The sequence below is a fragment of the Lolium rigidum genome, chromosome 3 (genome assembly GCF_022539505.1).
Source record: "Lolium rigidum isolate FL_2022 chromosome 3, APGP_CSIRO_Lrig_0.1, whole genome shotgun sequence".
Taxonomy (NCBI): Eukaryota; Viridiplantae; Streptophyta; class Magnoliopsida; order Poales; family Poaceae; genus Lolium; species Lolium rigidum.
Window position 1 is genome coordinate 328587252 of NC_061510.1, and position 20502 is coordinate 328607753.

The 20502-nt window shown below is 46.7% G+C and overlaps 2 protein-coding genes across 3 annotated transcripts; both read left to right on the forward strand.

The window, feature by feature from the left end:
* The first annotated feature begins 15112 nt into the window (after positions 1-15112).
* LOC124703861 lies at positions 15113-19483 on the forward strand. Of its 2 annotated transcripts, none has more exons than XM_047236106.1 (8): positions 15113-15261; positions 15475-15596; positions 16168-16279; positions 16368-16408; positions 17176-17296; positions 17409-17470; positions 17543-17741; positions 19268-19483. In XM_047236106.1, exons 1-8 carry the CDS (start codon positions 15201-15203, stop codon positions 19375-19377), a joined length of 828 nt encoding a protein of 275 aa, XP_047092062.1. In that variant the 5' UTR covers positions 15113-15200; the 3' UTR covers positions 19378-19483. The 2 variants fall into 2 exon arrangements, with proteins under 2 accessions (XP_047092062.1, XP_047092061.1); XM_047236105.1 differs by having other exon boundaries at positions 15128-15261; positions 16365-16408.
* A 433-nt stretch (positions 19484-19916) lies between these two features.
* Positions 19917-20502, forward strand: LOC124703862 (50S ribosomal protein 6, chloroplastic). Its single transcript, XM_047236107.1, has one exon. The coding sequence runs from the start codon at positions 19959-19961 to the stop codon at positions 20301-20303; it is 345 nt and encodes a 114-aa protein (XP_047092063.1). The 5' UTR covers positions 19917-19958; the 3' UTR covers positions 20304-20502.

Genomic DNA, 20502 nt, shown 5'->3' on the forward strand with positions numbered 1-20502 from the left:
TACATATATGGGAACTCCACCCAGACCAGACAATGCTTATTCATATGTACTTGGCACGCCAGAGTTAGTATTTATTGGTACACTAGAAAGGAGTAATACATTTGCACATGGTGAAGAGATTTTACAGCAGCACCTTCCCAGATTTACGCTCTTAAGGTCTTCAATTTTTAACTGCAATAGGTGGCTACCAGAGGAAAAACAGTTGGCCAATTGTGTTGAAAATTGTTCTAGCTGCAGGTAACGTATGCAGTTAGAAGGAGCATTTTTTGATCCCTTTTGGCCTGCAAGAGATGTTAGGACTTGTGAAAAATGAATTAGCGATATGTTGTGTATATTCTCTAGTGTGTGCCGTCTCTGCTCCGCAGTGTGACTATCCACTAGCATGTTCCAGCGTAAGTTTAGTGGTAGATGTTGGCATGTTGCAAGAACAGTCCTCATCTTAGGGCTTTGAGATCAAATCAATGAGTCATATGCTGTCCTATGTGGCTGTATGGATATACTGTCCAGTGAATTTTCAAGTAAGTGGTTTCATGCTTGTGATGCTACGACAGTCAGTCTCATGGATGATCCCTAGCTTGCTATGTGTTGAACGATGATCATCGTTTCATATAGGTATCGCGCCTAAATTAAGAAGTGTAAGTGCATAACTACAAACTGTCATAATACCCGGTTTCTGTGCAAAAAATAGTTTTTTTCTGGGAAATCTGTAACTAAGGTCCCATGTAAGTACACCTTCTATGTAGCCATCAAATTTTGCATATAAAGATCGGTGCCTAAAATTTTCTAAGTTAGAAAATTGTCTCTTATGCCATGAAGATTTCCCTCGCATTTTGCTACTCCTCTGTTTCCATAAGTTCTGATCCACGAAGGAGGTGAGAGCCATCTCCCTCCTGGCAAAAACAGAGGAACAAAGTGTGGAGTTAAGCGAACAACCTTCAACCAAGGAAGCTGCCAGTTTAACACTAGCAATGAGTGAGTGATTTCAGCTGAAACCAAACCACACCTCTTTCATGAAGGGACATAGCAGAACTATCCATACTTACATTGCCCCCTCCATCTTGATCTTCTAGATTTTTTTCAAAGTGCATCCGATCGATCCATACCACAAACAGATGCTCATAAATGGACTTTGCCGGATGTTTGTCATCACTTATAGGGGTCCAAATTAGTAGCTTGTGTGGACAAGAAGATTTACAACGCTAGAGATCATTTCATTATTCTGTAGGATGCTATTAAAAATGGACATCCAAATCTAATAACTGCAGAGTGTATTCAGTAGGAAGCTCTTGATACCCTTGTGTTCAACAGGCTTACTATTTTTTATTCAATTAATGGTAGAAGCGATTTTAAGATAGATAGAAAGCACATAGAATCTTGCATGAGAGTGTATCTGCTGGACTCTGAAGAAGTGTACTTCTTCAGAGTCCAGCAGATATAGACATCAAGGACCATCTACCCAGTAATCTTCTACCTAATATCTATTTGAGTTTCCAAGATTCCTAAAGTTACCAAAAAGAAGTGCCAAATCAGAATTATGACAATGAACTAAACATGGTAGCTGAATATGTTTTCCTGGTACCTCACATTCCAATGTGGCATGCACACACCACATTCGCATGATCTAAAGTGTATTTTTAGCGCTCGCCCAACAAAGAAAAAACTTAAGACATGTAGCTAGGAACACAAAGAGCACTCGTTGCAGGTGGCGAGAACGGCAAGGGGACAGGGGTGTCACTTATCGGGTATGTAGGCAGGGAAGTGCACAGATGATATATATATATATTTCATGTGTATGGCATTTAACTGACAGTGCATATGCATACGGACTGGGCACTAGCGGAGTAAAAATTGAATGGTTCAGCAGCCCCCTGTCAAGCTCCGCCATTGTCTGGTCTGCCCATGGTGAAGTTATTTATCAGCAGCACCTTCCCAGTTGACGTATAAATGCTTTCAATTTTTCTACCACGATACATGACTACTAGAAAAGAAAAATCCGCAAATTGTCTTCTGTGAGCAAGATGATCATGATCAGGTTTTCAACTTACCTTCTATTGTATTGGAACAATAGAAAACAAACAGCGCATATTTGTCAATCCAAAATTAGGACATCTAAATGGTTGAGATATAAACATGGGGTCCTCCTGGTCACGTATGAGTAAATTGGAAATGGCTAGAAACAATAGTCATGAGGCCAGAAACAATACGAATTAGTTCACAGAAGCAAGAAACCTAAGTGCACACAAAGGGATTCCGGTTCAGTTTGTATTGTACTGTATGGGTTACCTTGTGCTGAGACACCCTCCTGAACTGAATTAGATATAGAGTCTGTAGAAGTCAGCTGGCTGTTTGGCACACAGGTTTACATACGCGTGCATGTATATCAATTACAATATCGTAGATTAGTTATGCTGGAAAGGAAACAAGATCTAGTCCAGAGAGGCTTAATTTGATTAATTCTATGGTACATTGTAATTCTAGAGGAGAAGAAAGGATCTACGTAGCTTATTTGGTGAGGCAAACTAGATTATAAAAATGAATGATTATACACCTTTTATTTTGAGCAGACAATATTACAGGATCTGGAGTTATAGTCTGACTAGAAGTGTATATCGACTAGCTAGTCACTGTAAGTTTAGTGGTCGATGTCGGCATGTTGCAAGAACAGTTGTTGTCTCACAGGGCTTTGAGATCAAGCAAAGAGTCGCTCATATGCTGGCTGTATGCATATAATGTCCAGCGAATTTTTAAGCAGGTGGTTTCATACTTTCATGATTTTGATGCTATGACACTCGTGGTCTCATGGATGATTCATCCCTTGGGTATGTTAATTATGATCGCTATTTCTAATAGGTGGCATGACTAAATTCAGGAGTGTACTGCACCCTGTTTTATAATACTCCCTCTGGTCGCATTAAATTGGTGCGCACTCACACAGAAAGTGCACAGGGGCAGGCAGGGCAACACGTCAATTATTTCGGACCGGAGGGGCCTGGTTATATGAGCGAATAGTTCCTTCTTTTCCCAGCAATGAACAATGAAAGATGACTATGTATGTCGCTTTGCTGTCATGAGTACAATCTCCAAAGGATCTGCAGACTGCTGTAGAGTCTTTGGGATCAATTATTTTACTCTTGAAAACCATTTTTTTCAACTTAATTATAGCCATATGACTTTCATAATTCATCATCTGGGCAAAGTATGCGAGTGAGAGCAGGACACAAATGTCAAATGTGGTTGGTCAGCCAAGCAGAGGTGATTCTTATGAAGGAAAAAATATCCACCGCTGCAAGCAGGGATTATGCAGCCTGGCGGTGGATGGCTGGCTGGCTTAAAGCTTATTCTAATGTTTGGTACTGTTAGAGTATATTTGGTAGTTATAGATTACACGGGATTGTATTAGGATTGTTTCCATATTCTCCCTAGGAGGTTTCTTAGCTTCCAAATCTTGTACTCTATATATACTCGTCCATGAGGTGCAATACATCATCCAACATATTCCGCATATCTCTCTCCCTCTCTATCCTTCTATATGGTATCAGAGCGGCGCCGATCCTAACTTAGTCGCCGCCCAAGCTTCCGCGCCGCCCCGGGAGGTCGATCTCCATGATCTACTCCGGGGGCCACGCAACCCGTATGAGGGTTCGTCCGCCGATCCGTTGATCCGCTGCCCTCGAGTCTTTTTTTTTCCAATCCGTTGATTGGTTTTCTTTTTGCTCCGCCGGTCGCTCGACCGGCGTTTCTTTCGGTTTACCGATCATAGATCGGATTGAGTCGCCCACCGCCCGCCGTCACCGCGCGCCTCTACTCCGACAACGGCATCGATCTATACCGGCCATCTTCATCAGCCGCGCGGCACGGCCGCACGCGTCACACACGGGACGCCTACGTGCGACGCGACGAGGCTGTCTCGCCCGCGCGGTCTCCATCGCCGGTCCGTCTTCGCCGTCATCGCCGGGACATCACCGACAACATCGCCAACGACTCCAATCCGCGGCACGTCGTCCACGCCATGGCGCGTACAGCGCGCCGCCGTCGGTCCGATCAACCGACCGCGCGCACGTCTCCGCCAAGCACGTCCCCAAGCACGCGCCTACCACCGATCGAGCTACGGGCTGCCGCTGCGTCGCCCCTTCGGGTCGCAGCGCCGCCGCCTTTGGTCCACGCTGCTAGCCAACGACGCGCCTTCTGAGGCGTGTACATCGGCCGAGTGGCGTCCCGCCGCTGCACCGACTCGCGCCCTGCAGCTACGCCAGCCCCTCGGGCCGTGGCGTCGCCGCACGCGGTCTCCTTCGCCGTCCCCCGCGCGTCGATGTCCGAGGCCACCACGCGCGCCGCCCCTTCGGCGCGGGTCGCCTCCATCCGCGCATGGTCTTCGTCACGCCGCCGGGTCTTCCTCGCCTACTTCGTGTACCGCCGCCGCGCCCCCACCCCGGTCGCCGCCGGGCTCGCCAACCTCTTCGGGTCGCGGCCGGGCTCGCCGACCACCGCAACGCCCGTCTAGGCGTCCGGCCTGACCACCCCAGGTCGCCGCTGGGTTCGCCGCCTTCTACGTCTTCGTACACTACAGCTTCGCCGCCAGCGTCCTCGCCTCTTCCCCGACTACGTCACACTGCTACTCTACTCCGACACCCGTCGTCGAGACTCGCCTCTTCCCCGACTACACCACCTGCTCCTCTTCTCCGACACCCGTCGTCGAGACCTCCTCTACTAGTCTACTCCGACATGGCGCGCACTTTGTAATGTTCCCTACCCTCGCATGCCCGGTACGGCAACACCGGAAGTGCCTTCGTCCCCGACACGTTCCCGAGTCCGGCAAACTCGCGTCGGACGTCTCGTCTTCATCGGCTTCGACAACGTCTTCTTCGGCATCGCCTCTACGATCGCCTCGATCGCGTCACCGACTTCTTCTATGTGTACTCGGTTCACGGCAAAACCGAAGTATGCCTTCGTCCCCGACGTGCGCCTGGTTCCGGCAAAACTAGGGCCGCACCTCGTCCTCGACGGCTCGGACCGCATCGACTTCGGCATCGACCACCTCCACGACTGCCTCGACGCGTCTCCGTCACTCTCCTCGCGCACTATGCGCTTGCGGCTTCATGTGCGGCTACCTCGACACCGGCACCCGACGACGACATCGACCACGGCATCCCCTCGCGCGGCTACCCGGACCAAGGTTGCACCACCCAACGCTCTCGGCTCCCTCGACATCGGCAAAAGGGCTACCACCTCGCCCTGCGCCTCACCGGCTTCCTCTACGGTCCAAGCATTCGCGACGCAACTCCGTCCACGACGCTCCCGCTATGACTGCGGGGGAGTGTCAGCCCGTTGGTTCCTACCTTCGGCTTCTCTCCAGTCTGACCGTCCGCGACGCTAGTGTTGTTCACGTCGCTACCGCTACGACTGCGGGGGAGTGTTAGAGTATATTTGGTAATTATAGATTACACGGGATTGTATTAGGATTGTTTCCATATTCTCCCTAGGAGGTTTCTTAGCTTCCAAATCTTGTACTCTATATATACTCGCCCATGAGGTGCAATACATCATCCAACATATTCCGCATATCTCTCTCCCTCTCTATCCTTCTACAGGTACTACTCCATTGTTGAGAGCTGGGACTGGATTTGTGAGATAGGAGGTGGGTTTGTGCAGGATGGGGATGCGGAAAATGAAGCAAATGGTTGATGTTGTTAAGATAAACAAGCTTACTGTTGCAATGCAATGTTTCCCAATACAATTCGCTCCTTCACATCTATCCCAGCGAACTGTCCACTGATCTGGGAAATTGGTGTAGCTGCAGGTAACATATGCAGTTGGAAGCAGCATTTTTGTGATGTCTTTTGGCCTGCAACAGATGGTAGTAGTTCTGAGGTACAAATTAGTACTTATGTTTTGTATCTACTCTAGTGTTTGCCGTCTCTCACTGCAGTTAGTGTAAGTTCAGTGGTCGATGCTGGCATTTTACAAGAACAGTACCTACCTTAGGGCTTTGCCAACAATCAATGAGTCACATGCAGTTATGTGGCTGTAATGATATGTTGTTCTCTGCATTTTCAAGCAGGTGCTTCATTGCTTTTGATGCTATGGCACTCATGGTCCCATGGATGATTCCTAGCTCAGCTATGCGTGAAATGATGATCTCTCTTTTATATATGTGCCATGACTAAATTAAGAACTGTAAGTGTCTAACTCAAACTGTTTTTATAATACCTGGTTTTGGGGCATGAATAGTTGAGTTTTTTTGGGAAACTTGTAATAGAGCTCCCAAGCAAGGTAGAACTTCTATCTAGCCATCTAATTTTTCATGAGATTGACGCTTGGAAATTTCTCTCTCCCTTCAGAATTTCCCTCGAATTCTGCTGATCCTCCGTTTCCAGTTCCAAACCACGAAGAGGCGAGAGCCGTCTCCCTTCTGGAAACAACAAAGGAACTGAGTGTGACGCCAGCTTAGCTTAACAAAGGAAGCCGCCAGCGCAATAATAGCAATGCTGAATTTTCCGGAACAGGTTGCGTTGACCATGTTAGCCGAATATGTTTTCCTGGTACCTCGCATTCCGAAACACACCACAGTCACATCATCTAAGTATATCTTTAGCCGCTCGATCATCCAACAAAGAAAAACTTAAAGACAGCTAGGAGCACAATGAACACTGATTGCAGGTTTGCGATGACATGAGTGTCTTATCGGGTTTGTGGGCAGGGACTGCAAAGATGATATATACTCCAAAGAAAAACATAAAGATATATTTAAATTTTGACAAATCTCAAACAACTTTCGTGAGATGGAGGGAGTAGATGTGGGCACTCCACACTAAAATGCATATGCATATGTACTTGGCATGCCAGAGTGAGAATTTATCGGTACATTCTAAAGGAGTACGGAGTAACACATTTGCTATAGTGAAGTTATTTTACACCAGCCCCTAACTTAGATTGACGCTCTAAAGGTCTTCAATATTATTATTTTTACTTGGGTAGGCGCCTACTAGAGACAAAACTGTCTCTCAATAGTGTTGGGCGAGCAAAAGGATGATGACTAGGTTTCCAGTCTATTAGACATCTCAATGTTTGAGATTCATCAATTTAAACATCGGCTCCCATTTGTCAAGGACGAGCAAAATCGGCCATGGCTGGCACACATAGGAATTCTGTTTCAGTACTGTGTTCTCTCAAAAAAAATATAATCTGCCATGGCTGGCACACAAAAAGGAATTCTGGTACTAAATACCTTCTGCAGATTCAAGTAGCATAGACTCTTCTAAAATGAATTAGACATATAATCTGCAGAAGTCAGTTAGATGTTTGGCACACAGGTTTACGTGTATGTCAAATTAGAATGTCTTAGATTAGTTTTGCTGGAAAGGTAAAAGATCTACTCCTTATTTTGACGTACCCTAATTTGATTAGTTGTGTAGGACATTATAATTCTAGAGGAAAAGAAAGGACCCACGGCAAGTATGGTAGTGTTGGATCTAGTTTAAATTTAGTGTTTTCCATTCAAACTTGTAATACATAAAAGAAGTTGAATGAAAATTTAAATTTATATCGAACTTTAGCTGCTTCAACTCAAATAGTGTGTTTGTTTAAAAGCCGTTTGGGAAAAGTCGATGAGCAGAGGCGTCGCCCAGAAGCGGCAACCCACGCCGACGTCCCACAAACGGTCAGTCCGATGTTTGCGACAGACGCTATTCTTATGTTGAGAAGAATATTTACAACGCTAGGGATCATATCACTATTATTCCGTAGGCGAAAATTCAATTCGGCTCCCGGGTGCGTATGCTCCCTCTACCAACAAAACATATTTTTAAGTGCGGAAAAATTTTGACAAAAAATTCTACATGTACATCTCCATAATATATATGTGTTTGTCAAGTTTGACGAAAAAATAATTTTTTTATATGGTCTATGTAAAAAAGAGAAAACTTTTCCTGTGAAAAGCATTATTTTTAGCACTGAATTTTGTCTTTTTTACACACGTCACATGATAAGTTTATTTTTTATGAAACGACTTTGTAAGCGTGTAGTTTTAAAAATTTAAAATATATGTAAAATGCATTTTAAAATAGAGAGCATATGCTCCCATGTTCCAAAACACCACTCCCGTTCCGTAGGATGCTATTAAGAATCGATATCCAAATATAACAATGGCAGAGAGTGTTGACGGTTGAGTAGGAAGCTCTTGCAACCCTGGTGTTTATACGATCCAAAAATACCAATCTTTTCTTTCCTCAATAAAGGTCACAAGGGAGAATAGAGATAGAAGAAATATAGTTTCTCCGGCGATGGATTGTAGGATAGATAGGAAAATAACCTACGCTAGCCATCAGCCGGCTGATACCCCGTGTAGATTACCCGGGTTGAGAGCAATCGGATGCATTGCACCCAAACAGCCAAAAATGTAGTTTTGAACCACAATTATATAGCTTCACATAAATAAAATAAATCATAGTATTACATAAATAAAATTAACAAGTTCAACAAAACAAGCACATAAATAATTTTACAAGTTTTGATACAGATAAAACTAGGCCCTTCCTTTGAGCATCCATAAATGATCCATCAGATCATCTTGCAGTCGGTGATGGGTACCTGAGTCTCGTATTTCCTGACGCATGGTGAGGAAGGAAGCAAATGTAGTCGACACCTAGTGATCAATATTCGCAAGAGGGCCCTGCCGGTGATACGGTTCTATTAGGGCAATATGCTTGTTGTATTACCAGGGGGCCAAAGGCCACAATATATAGTACATGTACATGTGCAAATATGTAGGAAGCCCCCTAACATCTGGGGAAACTACAGTATACAAATATATACATCTAACACCCCCCCTCAAACTCATGGTGGATCCACAACACTGAGTTTGGAGAGTAAGAAATCATGCTGCGCTCGAGTCTGTGCCTTCATAAAGAAATCCGCCAACTGCAAATCTGAAGGCACATAATGAACCGCAACAACATCATCCTGCACCTGAGCACGTGTGTAAAAGGCATCAACACCAATATGCTTGACCGGATCACGTGCAATACTGATAGCACCTGTACTGTCAGACAAAAGCGGAGTGGGTGTCATAACAGAGACCCCAAAATCTGCAAGCAACCACCGTAACCAGGTCACCTCAGCAATCAACAAAGCCATAGCCCGCAACTCAGCCTCAACACTCGAACGGGAAAGCGCTACCTGTTTCTTCGTCTTCCAAGCAACAAGCGAACCACCAAGAAACACACAAGTAAGCGAGAAAGTGAACGACGATCCGTAGGATCACTCGCCCACGTAGCATCCGAGTAGCACTCGGAGCCGGGAGAGAGCCGGAACGGGGAAAGAAAAGGCGACGAGTGATCGTGCCACGAAGGTAACGAAGAACACGAATGAGATGACTATAGTGAACAGTGGTAGGAGCGGAGACAAACTGACTCAGAATATGAACAGGATAAGAAATATCAGGACGAGTGACAGCAAGATAAACAAGACTCCCAACAAGATGGCGATAACGAGTGGGATCAGGAAGAGGATCACGATCAGTAGGACGAAGCTTAACATTAAGCTCCATAGGAGTATCAACGGTGTGCTCATCCCCAAGAGCAGCACGAGCAAGAAGATCATGAATGTACTTTTCCTGAGAGATAGAAAAGCCATCAGAAGTAGAGGAAACCTCAATGCCAAGAAAATAGCGAAGAGGAGCAAGATCAGTCATTAGAAACTGATCGCGAAGACGAGCCTTAACAAAGGCAATATACTCAGGATCATCACCAGTAATGATCATATCATCAACATAGAGAAGAAGAAGAGTACGTCCACGAGGAGAAGTATGCACGAAGAGTGCTGGATCATGAAGACTAGGAGAGAAACCAACAGCAGTCACCACAGAGGTGAAGCGCTCAAACCAGGCACGAGGGGCCTGTTTGATACCATAGAGAGAACGTCGAAGACGACAAACCATCCCATCGGGAACAGAATATCCTGGAGGAGGATGCATGTAAACCTCCTCACTCAACTCGCCATTAAGAAAAGCATTCGAACATCAAGCCGGGAGACGGACCGGCGGCGAACGAAGCAACGAGCAAGAAGGGTACGCACGGTAGTCATATGAGCCACGAGGGCAAAAGTCTCATCATAGTCACGGCCGTGCTCCTGCTGAAAACCACGAGCCACAAGACACGCTTTATAGCGCTCAAGAGATCCATCAGAGCGAGTCTTAATTTTATAGACCCACTTACACGTGATAGGACGAACACCAGAAGGAGGAGAAATAAGATCCCAAGTGCCAGTGCGCTCAAGCGCAGCGATCTCCTCAGCCATGGCAAGCTGCCATTCAGGATGACGCTCGGCATCCCGATAAGAAGTCGGTTCGGAAACAACAGAGAGACCATACTGACTAGGAGAGTAACGAACTGGAGCACGACGCTGACGAACAGGCCGTGAAGGAGGAAGCTCATCAGCAGAAGACAACTCATCAGAAGAAGAAGAAGAAGAAGAAGAAGAAGGGACAACATCAGAAGGATCTGAAGCCGGAGAACGAGAAGTACTAGGTGGACTAGACGAACGAGAGGATGGCGCCGAAGGGGGTGCATCAGAGGTAGGAGGGAGAGGAGGAGGGACAGCAGGGGGTGCATCTGGAAAAAGAAGAAAAGAGATATCATCCACCGGGTAAGTACCCGAGGTGGGGCGAGGATAGAAGGGACGCGTCTCATCAAACATGACGTCACGAGAGATGCGCATCCGTCGACCAACAGGGTCCCAACAGCGATAGCCCTTATGCTCATCACTGTATCCAAGAAAAACACACTCAACAGACTGAGCGGTCAGTTTGGTGCGTTCGCGAGGAGGGAGAAGAACATAGCAAACGCAACCAAATGAACGGAGAGTCGAGTAGTCTGGAGAAACACCAGAGAGACGCCGAGAGGAATGCCACCCCGTAGAGCAGCGGAAGGCTGAATGTTAATGAGGTGGGCCGACGTAGCGACGACCTCAGCCCGAAATGTGGCGGAAGAGAAGAAGCAATCATCATAGCACGGGTGGTCTCAAGAAGATGACGATGCTTACGCTCGGCAACGCCATTTTGAGCATGCGCGCCGGACAAGAAAACCGAGCGAGGGTGCCCTCCTCGGCAAGGACACCACGAAGGTGCTCGGGAGATATACTCACCGGCAGAATCGGCACGGAACACGCGAATGGGTGAGGAATGCGGAGTGCGGACCATGGCCGCAAAACGCCGATAAATAGAGAGCACCTCAGCTGCGAGAGCGCATGAAAAACACCCGGGTGTATCGTGAAAAATCATCAATGAATAAGATATAGTATCGATGGCCCCCTTTCGAAGCGAAGGGAGCCGGACCCCAAACATCCGAATGGACTAAATCGAACGGTCGGCGAGAGACGAAACACTAGTAGGATAGGGAAGCCGAATCTGTTTGCCTAACCTACAACCCCGACAGATGTAACGACCCATCTCCAGAGACGGACCCCGGAAGGCCACGATGAACCAAAGACTACGAGGCGAGAGTCACAAAGGTGACCAAGACGATGATGCCACTCGCTGAAAGGAGCCGGTGACGGAGGCAACAACCGGAGGAGAACTCGGCGGATGGAGTGGCGGCGGAAGGAACACGAAGCCGGTCTAACTCCCAAAGCCCCGAGACTTACGGCTACGAGGGCCGGCTCCAACCGGGGCCTGTGTGCGACGATCCCGAACCGCACAAGACTCGGCGTCAAGAATGACGCGACAACCAAAATCGGTGAGTCGGCTAGCAGAGAAAAGGTTCATCTGAAGGCGAGGAACTTGAGAAACATCAGGGACAGAGAAAGAGGGAGTAGAAAGGGTGCCTCTACTAGAAACAGGAATAGAGGTACCATCAGCCGTGACAACACGAACAAGAGAAATAAGAGACCGAAGAGTAGACAGAATAGAAGACTCAGAGGTCATATGAAAGGAAACTCCAGAATCCAGATACCACGGGGACGTACCTGACTATGTAGAAAGTGGTGGTCGCGCAGTGCCAGAAGAGCCAGTCACAGAACCGGCGGCGCCGGCGAGGAAGAGTCCGTAGTAGCGAGCGGACCACGAAGACCCCGAGAATATCCCGATCGGAGAGTGCAACTGCAGAAGATCTCGAAGAGCCGGCCCGCCGACGATCCCTGGAACTGCCGACGTAACCGGGATCCCGCGTCCGAGCAGGTGGAGGAAGTGTGGCCAACCTTGCCACAATAGGTGCAATGAGGACGAGGGCGGAGACTCGGACCGCGAGGGCTGGCCGACGTGAACCGGAATCCCAAGCATCAAGCGAGCGGTGAAGGCCGCGCTATCTCATGCGCGAGAGGGGCGCGACCGGAGAGGTCGACGTACAATCGGAGTGCCGACGAGGAGCTATCACCCACACGCACAGAGGCCACCAAAGGGGGCGACGGAGAGCAACACGCCGATGAAGACAGAGTCGGCAAAGCGCGGTCATAACCACGTGAAGAGGCCGCTAAAGTCGATGTAGAGCGGCAGACCGACATAGACGAAGTCGGCGAAGCGCGGGCAGAGCCGCGTGAAGAGGCCGCAAAAGTCGATGTAGAGCGGCAGGCCGAGGGAGACAAAATCGGCGAAGCGCAGTAAGAGGCCGCAAAAGTCGATATAGAGCGGCGAGCCGACGTAGACGGAGTCGGCAAAGCGCGGGCAGAGCCGCGTGAAGAGGCCGCAAACGGCGACGAAGAATGACTACTTTTTGCTTTTTTTTTTCTTTTCTCAGACGAAAGTCAACTAGACGAGAACGGATCGAGAGCAGAGAACCAAGAGCTCGGAGCGAGAGCAGAGAACCCAGAGATCGGGTGAGGCTGGACAACTATCCAAGAGATCGTGTGGAGCAGAGAGATGAGCGAACCAAGAGAGATCGGCTGGGGCGGGCGGATCCACGCGCCACACGCGGGACTTGCGTGCGGACGGAGGCGACGGAGTCCCGAGCTGAATTGGTCCGGCCTCCCGAGCTGAATTGCGAGCGGGACGGAGCAGGCGGCGCGGCGTGGGGTAGAATCAGTCCGGGCTCCCGAGCGGAATCGGCGAGCGGGACGGAGACAGGCGGCGTGGGACGGGAGCAGCTCCCAGATCGAAGACGATGAGGATTGGAAGAGCAGCAGCACGGACGACGGACGAATCGAAGATGAACAAGCAACGTCGGCCAGAACTAGAGGATCAATTTTTGCTCTGATACCATGTTAGGGCAATATGCTTGTTGTATTACCAGGGGGTCAAAGGCCACAATATATAGTACATGTACATGTGCAAATATGCAGGAAGCCCCCTAACATCTGGGGAAACTACAGTATACAAATATATACATCTAACAGGTTCATTGTCATGCACTCTCAGTCACAGTTGTGCACTTCTGGATCGAGAAAAAACCAATCGTGCCAACACATTCTTGCTTGCAAACCAAGTAGGCGTTGAACTCTCTGATAACCAACACAATCTTCATAAACAACCTCCGGTTCATCCTGAAATGGCGCCCAAATACCACATCGACGTGCAGTGGATCATCGATGAAATAGTCGGCATACAACACGCAATAGCTCTCCAGCCTCTGCCTTGGCTTGCTCTTGCGCTGCCACGACCTCGAACATACATGTCACGACTTTATATCTTGGAAGTCCATGCCTAGGAGAGAAAGTATCTTCATATGCTCGTCGTCATCAACGGCAACGGCAACAACATCAGCCTCTTCCTCCATCAGAGGGGCGACCATCTCCTCGTCGTTAGAATTCATGATCAGGCGAGTCGCCGAATACCTCGCGGGCAAGACGTCTACAAAGGGCCCCCGAAATTGTCTTCAGACGCCTCTGGATGGCAAATCGGGGGTTACTGGACGACGAGGTAGGGAAGGGGTGGCAGGGGCTTGGTGGACCAGCCTTTTCGATGACGGGAAATGGCAGAGGGGTGGTGCCAGCGGCGATCTGGTGGGAGTGGGCGGGGAGAGGGTGAAATGGCGGGGGTGGGGGGTGACCCTCTACCGTCACCAACAATGATGGCCCACGAGCTTGAAAACTGCTTATGATGACCGAATACGGGCTTTGAGGTGGGGCGGGGGTGGCTAGGCGAAAATGTTGGTCCGACTCACCAAAAAACCATTTGGAGAGAGGGGGCTTTGAGGCCGGGCGAGTGGAGATGCTCTTAATCACTTAGTCTATAGTCTCACAGAGATAGGGCCAATGAAGATCTCTACTTACTTTTATACTAATTTTATTAGCATCAGCCAGACTACAAAAATCTGAAGTATGATAAGCCTCATCCAACAAAATAACAATTTGAAAATTCATACGTAATGGGGAGTAATGTTTTTGCTCATGGAAGCATTTGCTGCCTTTATTTCGAAATACTACTCCCTCTAATCGGTAATAGTCGAACCTTGACATGCAGTGTAGTACTCCGCGTGGACTAAAAACGATCGGAGGGAGTACGTCTTACACATATCTTTAAATGCCAAATTTTTTGCATTAAATACTTTTGACACATGATCACCAGTGTGCTCCTGACTTTTAAAAATCATAGTTTTTGGATTCTAAAAAAATTGAAATTAAGTACTCACATACATATAAATATTTTAAAGATGTTGTAGGAATTTCGGAGGAAAATATGTTGTATTTTAAGCCATAAATATGCCCCTATACGTAGCGATGAATTATTTTTTCTTCCTTAGCTCAAAATACAATGCAATTTCTATCAAAATTTCGCACGAATATTCAGGACTTGTGTATGTATTCATGAAATAAATGTAACCACTTTTTTGAAATACAGATATATACTTTTAAAATATTTTAAAAACTGAGAGCACTTGTACTCATATGCATCGAATCTGCTTCCAATTTTTTGAAACAAATAAAACCCATCTGTCGCAGCCCTCAGGTTAGTACCTGTTCGATGGAGAGCTTCTCCTGTTCGGCTGTTCTGCGCGTCGCTAATGGAGCGCCGCCGCGGGGACTCTGAATAGGGGGTGCCTGCCTGCTCTACCCAGGGGAGCCGGCGCGGCCGTCCCTTTTCGCCCCCTACTAGCGCCGCCACTGCCGCGAAGGCCGAATCGCACCGTAGCGAAGCTCGCCGCACCGCATCCGCCTCGCCGGCGTCGCCGCCCCGTATCTCTCCAGCTTCCGCGCACTCGCTGCGCCGCCCACGCGGGTCGGCGGGGTCTTCTCCCTCTCTTGCCGGCGGCGGGTCGCTGGTTCAAGCAGACAAGATGCTGGGGGTCTCCACGGGCCAGCTGCTGGTCATCCTCGGGGCCTGCTCCGTCATGATGAGTAAGATCGGAGCGCCGCATCTCTCTCTTATTCTTGCCTTTCGATTAGTCTCGTTTCCTGCCTCGACTTCTAAATAGGAGCTTGGATGTGAAGCCAATTTCTGCCAAAAGGAGAGAATCTTGGGGAGTTCTCTCTGGTCAATTCGTGATGTAACTGCACATACTACCAAGTAAGTGCCTTTCATTTTTACTCTGATTCATTTGTGCTTGGCAGAGCCCAGCGACATGATCAAGATGGCAAGGGTGGCGGGGAGGATGACCGGAAGAGCAGTTGGTCGCCTCATGTTGTACCGCCGACAGATGGATGACATCTTCGAGCAGACTGCAGCGAAGAAGGTACCGTGCTGATTCTTGCACACGTATGTGCCCGTTGGCCACCATTGTGTTAGTTAGTTCTTGTGCCTATATTATCTCATTAGTGCCATGTGTTACCCAGTGTGCACAGTTGGATGCTTGGGGTCATAAGAAAATTTGACTGCTTGGGCATGAGCGTTGATCCTTCATTTCTTTCAATGGCTTTGGGTGTCTAAGAAATTATTCAGTACGGGCTCTCTTTCATGTGATTTCTTGTAGTAATTAAATTGGTTTGTAGTGTGAGATAGTTAGTCAGCACTTTGTAAAGGACCTTGGCAGAACTATTCATTATGCCATTTGACTCATCATCACCCGCACTGAAGTTCATGTAAGCTTATTTGTGCAAAAACTGATACCTCATAACATCATATCTGTAAGCAAAGGAAACTTAATATTAGCTGTTAACACAACTGGGGCAGGCTAAGTCAGAGAATGAAAATTTCAGCAAATTGATTGCTGCTAACTTGCTATCAGTTCATGCTATCCAATATAATTTTCATGGTAGAATTCACCACCATTATGCGGAACTAAGTTGTGCCCTTCTATCCATTAGATCAACACGGAGCTTCAAGATGCTATGTCGAAATTACAATCAATTGGTTATGAAGTTCAGAACTTATCTAGAATAACTCCTGGCCAGTATATCAAGAGGCAGCATAACACTGGTAACTTTTTGATATGATTATTACTTCAGACGTTCAGAGTACTCTATTTGAATAAGACTAAATAGGACCTTTGTGGAAACATCAGAAGGCACGGCTGAAGCAGGAACGTATGATGGTTCTGCACCTAAGGTATGATGCCATCTTGTTATGTTTCAGTCTTTAGTATATGTAATTGACTTGTCTACTGATGGTTAATGTTTGAATAGGTTGATGTATGACAGTGTAAGTGCTAAAGTGGACATAATTCATTCTTGGTTCGAAGGATAAATGCACTTGTGCATATTTTTTCAATTGTTTCAAATAGCATGCTATAACATATAATGTGTAGGATGCTTCATACAAATACAATCTAGGTTAGAATATTATCAATCGTTACATGCTATAGCAATATTCCATGTTTATTTATCCAAGCCTTTGAACAAACAGAACTCTATTTTGCATCAACATTTATTGTTCACTCTATATCTAGATATAGGTTCCCACTTGGCACTTGCCATGGGATCCACCAGGTGAACCTTTTGAAACATTCAAATATAAAATGTATATATATATACATATGGATTGACTACATGCAAATAATTGCATCGGATTCGTCTTGCAAAATACTTTCATACTAAAAATAATTTAAAATTTTCAAGCATACTATGGTAAATAACCATACTAGTTTGTGCTGGAGGCTATGAAAAGAAGAAAAAAAAGACTTAATACTTGTGGATCGCTGAAATAATTTGATTGATACACCTTGTATAGCTGAACATTCTCCCACTATACCACCGCTATTCACCATGAAAAGCAATCTAGTACACTTACGCTACACTCTTAGAAGAATAGCTCCTTTCATTTATACTTCCCTCTACGTTTATATCTAGTTGACAGAGTTTACTAACATTATGCAGCCAGAAGAATTTCGTGATGAAATCCGCAATATGATTCGTGATGAAATCCAAAGCTTTTGTAGAAAAAACCCTGATCAGTTTACCAGGAGCTTGGATAATCCTGATGCAATTAAGAATCCTGGTGATTATAATGTCTTTTCTTTACTATAGTACCATGGCTATTCCTTTCTGATTCAGTGTTTCCATGCTTTATTTGGTTGGATGACTAATGATTACTTTTACTAATATATCAGCAAGCACGACTGAAGCTAGGAAATTGGATATAACTGATAGATCTACAATGGCGACATATAAGGTATGATGATATTGTGTCTTCAGTTTTATTGCAAGGGCTATTTTACTAGTCATTTCTTGTTTGTTCCTGTAGGACATGGAATCAGCCGATACAAGCTCTACAAATCTACACAGCCAAGCAATGATGTATGCTAGGTTAAGTGAGTCCCCAGAAATTAAGATGAGTTCTTCGAAAGGTGTGAGTTGTGGCGAACAATTCAAAGAGAGCGGTGGACTGCTAAATGTGCTCCCGATATCTGCTGAAAGTGCTGGATTGCTTCCAAGCCGCACAGGTATATAAACAGCATTAAATTCATAACCCTTTTTTTGCTATTGCTACTAACTCAAGAGTCAACAAGCTGTTAGTGATAGTCAGATGGAAAGGCCTATAACAAAACTAAATCATATATGAATACAGAGGGAGACTTCCATATCTTTGTTCCCATGATACCAATTCATTTTTTCACGGCAGATCATTTTAATTTCTCTGTAGCATATGTTTGTTTGGGTTGTTTTCGAAATAACTATGTTCTTATTTCTAAACGACACCAGCAACTATATTCACTTGATGCAATGGTGAATTATGGATTCATACAACGTGCCATGAATCATGGGGTATGAGACTTAATCACTGACATTTTAAGAGTACAAATGCTCTATCTGTACCCTTTTGGATCTGGATTGCATGAAATAATTCACCCAGTCCTATAAGCTATATTCTATTGTTGCAAATCCCTTTTCTAGCGGCACACGAATTCCACCATAGGCGTAGTCTGATCTTATTCTATGCATGAAGTTCCAACTTGCTAGTATGCCCTGTCCATGACAAGCCGAAGACCGAAGTACAAGTGGATGGCCACAATGCTATTCAAATCCTAGTTCCAGAAGTCCACAAATCCGAATCCATGTCCAATCCAAGGTCAGCAAGGAGATATTAACATCCATTCGAATAAATAAGGCAAAGTAAAATAGAACTTACGCACTTAACAAGGAACATCAGATGCAAGTGATGGTTGGAACTCATGCACCTTAAACACTTTCCTACTGACCTGACCTCTGATGAACCCACAGAAATGGTGGCACACACAGCTTCGTCCTGACCATTGATGCAGATCTTGCTGAGCAAGCTGTATTGCTGTCCTGACCTTAGATTGCTTTGTACCTCTATTTCTCACTGGTCCGTAGAGGACCACAGATAGCCCCCATTCCTTGTTCTTATGTGTCAAGCTCTTCAAAAAGCGCATTTGGACGGCAGCTCAACAGAATCCCCCCCCCCTCCCCCTCCTTAACTGTACGTTGTTTAGGTAGAAATGAGGCACCCTGCGGAGGCTGCACCTTGAACGCGGGTGGGTGAGCTCACTGGCGTGTGCCCCAACTAACCGTATCGGCCACTGCTCGGTTCTATCCACTGAGCTCCAGAAGTCTATGTATGGCTGAACCCCTGAAGTCCGCTCCCACCTACAGTAACAAGACCTTAATGAAATAAACCATGTTTCTTCTCATATTTCTGCATGAGACAGCATGCTAGTACATGCAATTTGTGAGAAATAATCTCTCGCAATCTTAGTATGGACTATGGAGTAGGCTGCAGTTAAATCCACGATGCCAAAAGGTGAAGATGGATATATGTAACTTAAGTTCTGCCGAGATGCAAGCTGGGCACTTTTCTAATTTTATGCACTTTTCTAATTTTATCCCAGTTCTCCATCTCTTGTGAACACATTTTTGTAGTTTCTCTTCAGTTTTCCATCTTATGTAATGCTTCTTTTATTGAAGTTATTAAGTTACTGCAACCCTCACTGTTATTATATCTTGACAGATGAACCTAAAGGCTCCGACCTACTCCTGGAGGCTGTTCTTGAAGCCGAGGTTGCAGAGAATGCCAAATTCTTCGTCTCACAGCCTCATGATCAATTGCCCAAGCAATAACAACTTTTCATGTTTAGATCGGAGACTCGGAGTTGTTACATTGCTGATTCACCAAACTTCTTCTGTAAATAAATCTGAAGGGAGCTCGGGTGACCGGCATATTCTTCTGATCTTGACCTGACTGGCACATATCTGATTTTACGTGGATCGGAGTGGAGATAGAACTGGAGGAATGTTTGACTTTAGGATGCAGTAGTGCTGAGTAGCAGTTGTCTTGTTGTCTGTTGTGTTTGTTTCACTTCTCATTTTGACAATCCGGCAATGAAATCAGCTTTGACAGTTAGGCAGTAAATTCAGTCAGGAGTATGTTACCTGAAATACTTTCGAATGTTGGATGTCCTTGATATACTACTGTTGATTAATAATCTTTTGAAAGCGAGATGTGTGCATGGTATGTGAAAAGCTTTTTTCAGAATAATTTTAATTTAGGAACGAAAATTGGACGGTGGGATTACATAGGGTCCAAGATGCACGGCCAGATCGCAATCGTCTGCATAAAACCCAATCCACAGCCCTCATCTCTTATCCCAAAACACACAACACTTCCCCGGTCGAAGCGAAGCAGAGACATTCCGTCGAACATGTCGCTCGTCACAGCCTTCCTGGCGGGCACCGCCGCGCCGGCGGCTGCGCCAAGGTCCGCCCGCCCTTCCGCTGGCTTCTTTGGGGTCGGCGGCGGGTGCGCGCTGTCGGTGGAGTGCTCGTCCCGGCCGCAGAAGAAGGGGACCAAGCACCACATGAAGACGCGGCCCAAGAAGACGCAGCAGTGGGACATCAAGCGCCGCCCCACGCAGTACCCGCCGCTGCCGGCGCTCCCCGAGGACTGGACGCTCGTCTCCGCCGGCGAGACGGAAGATGCGGCGCCGGAGGACGCCGCCGCCGCTGTCGAGGTCGAGGTGGTCGCCGCCCCCGCCGCCGCAGACTGACGCGGTGGAGTCCACCCCTGTCCTCTCTGTATTTCATTTCCTTCAACTCTCCCGCACGCATGATTTTTGTTTGACGTTATCAGTTGCTTCTAGCGGTCGTTTGTGATTACAGTCCTGAATTCCAGCCAAATTAGCTGTTGCCGATTTCGATTCAGTGGTTTCGTTGCTTGATGATATATATGGCTTCACGTTCTGTGCA

Coding starts and splice junctions, on each gene's coding strand:
- LOC124703861 (XM_047236105.1), top strand. CDS start 15,201: ATGCTGGGGGTCTCCACGGGCCAGCTGCTGGTCATCCTCGGGGCCTGC. Junction 15,262..15,474: donor GGCCTGCTCCGTCATGATGA/GTAAGATCGGAG, acceptor TGTGCTTGGCAG/AGCCCAGCGACATGATCAAG. Junction 17,297..17,408: donor TGATGCAATTAAGAATCCTG/GTGATTATAATG, acceptor CTAATATATCAG/CAAGCACGACTGAAGCTAGG.
- LOC124703862 (XM_047236107.1), top strand. CDS start 19,959: ATGTCGCTCGTCACAGCCTTCCTGGCGGGCACCGCCGCGCCGGCGGCT.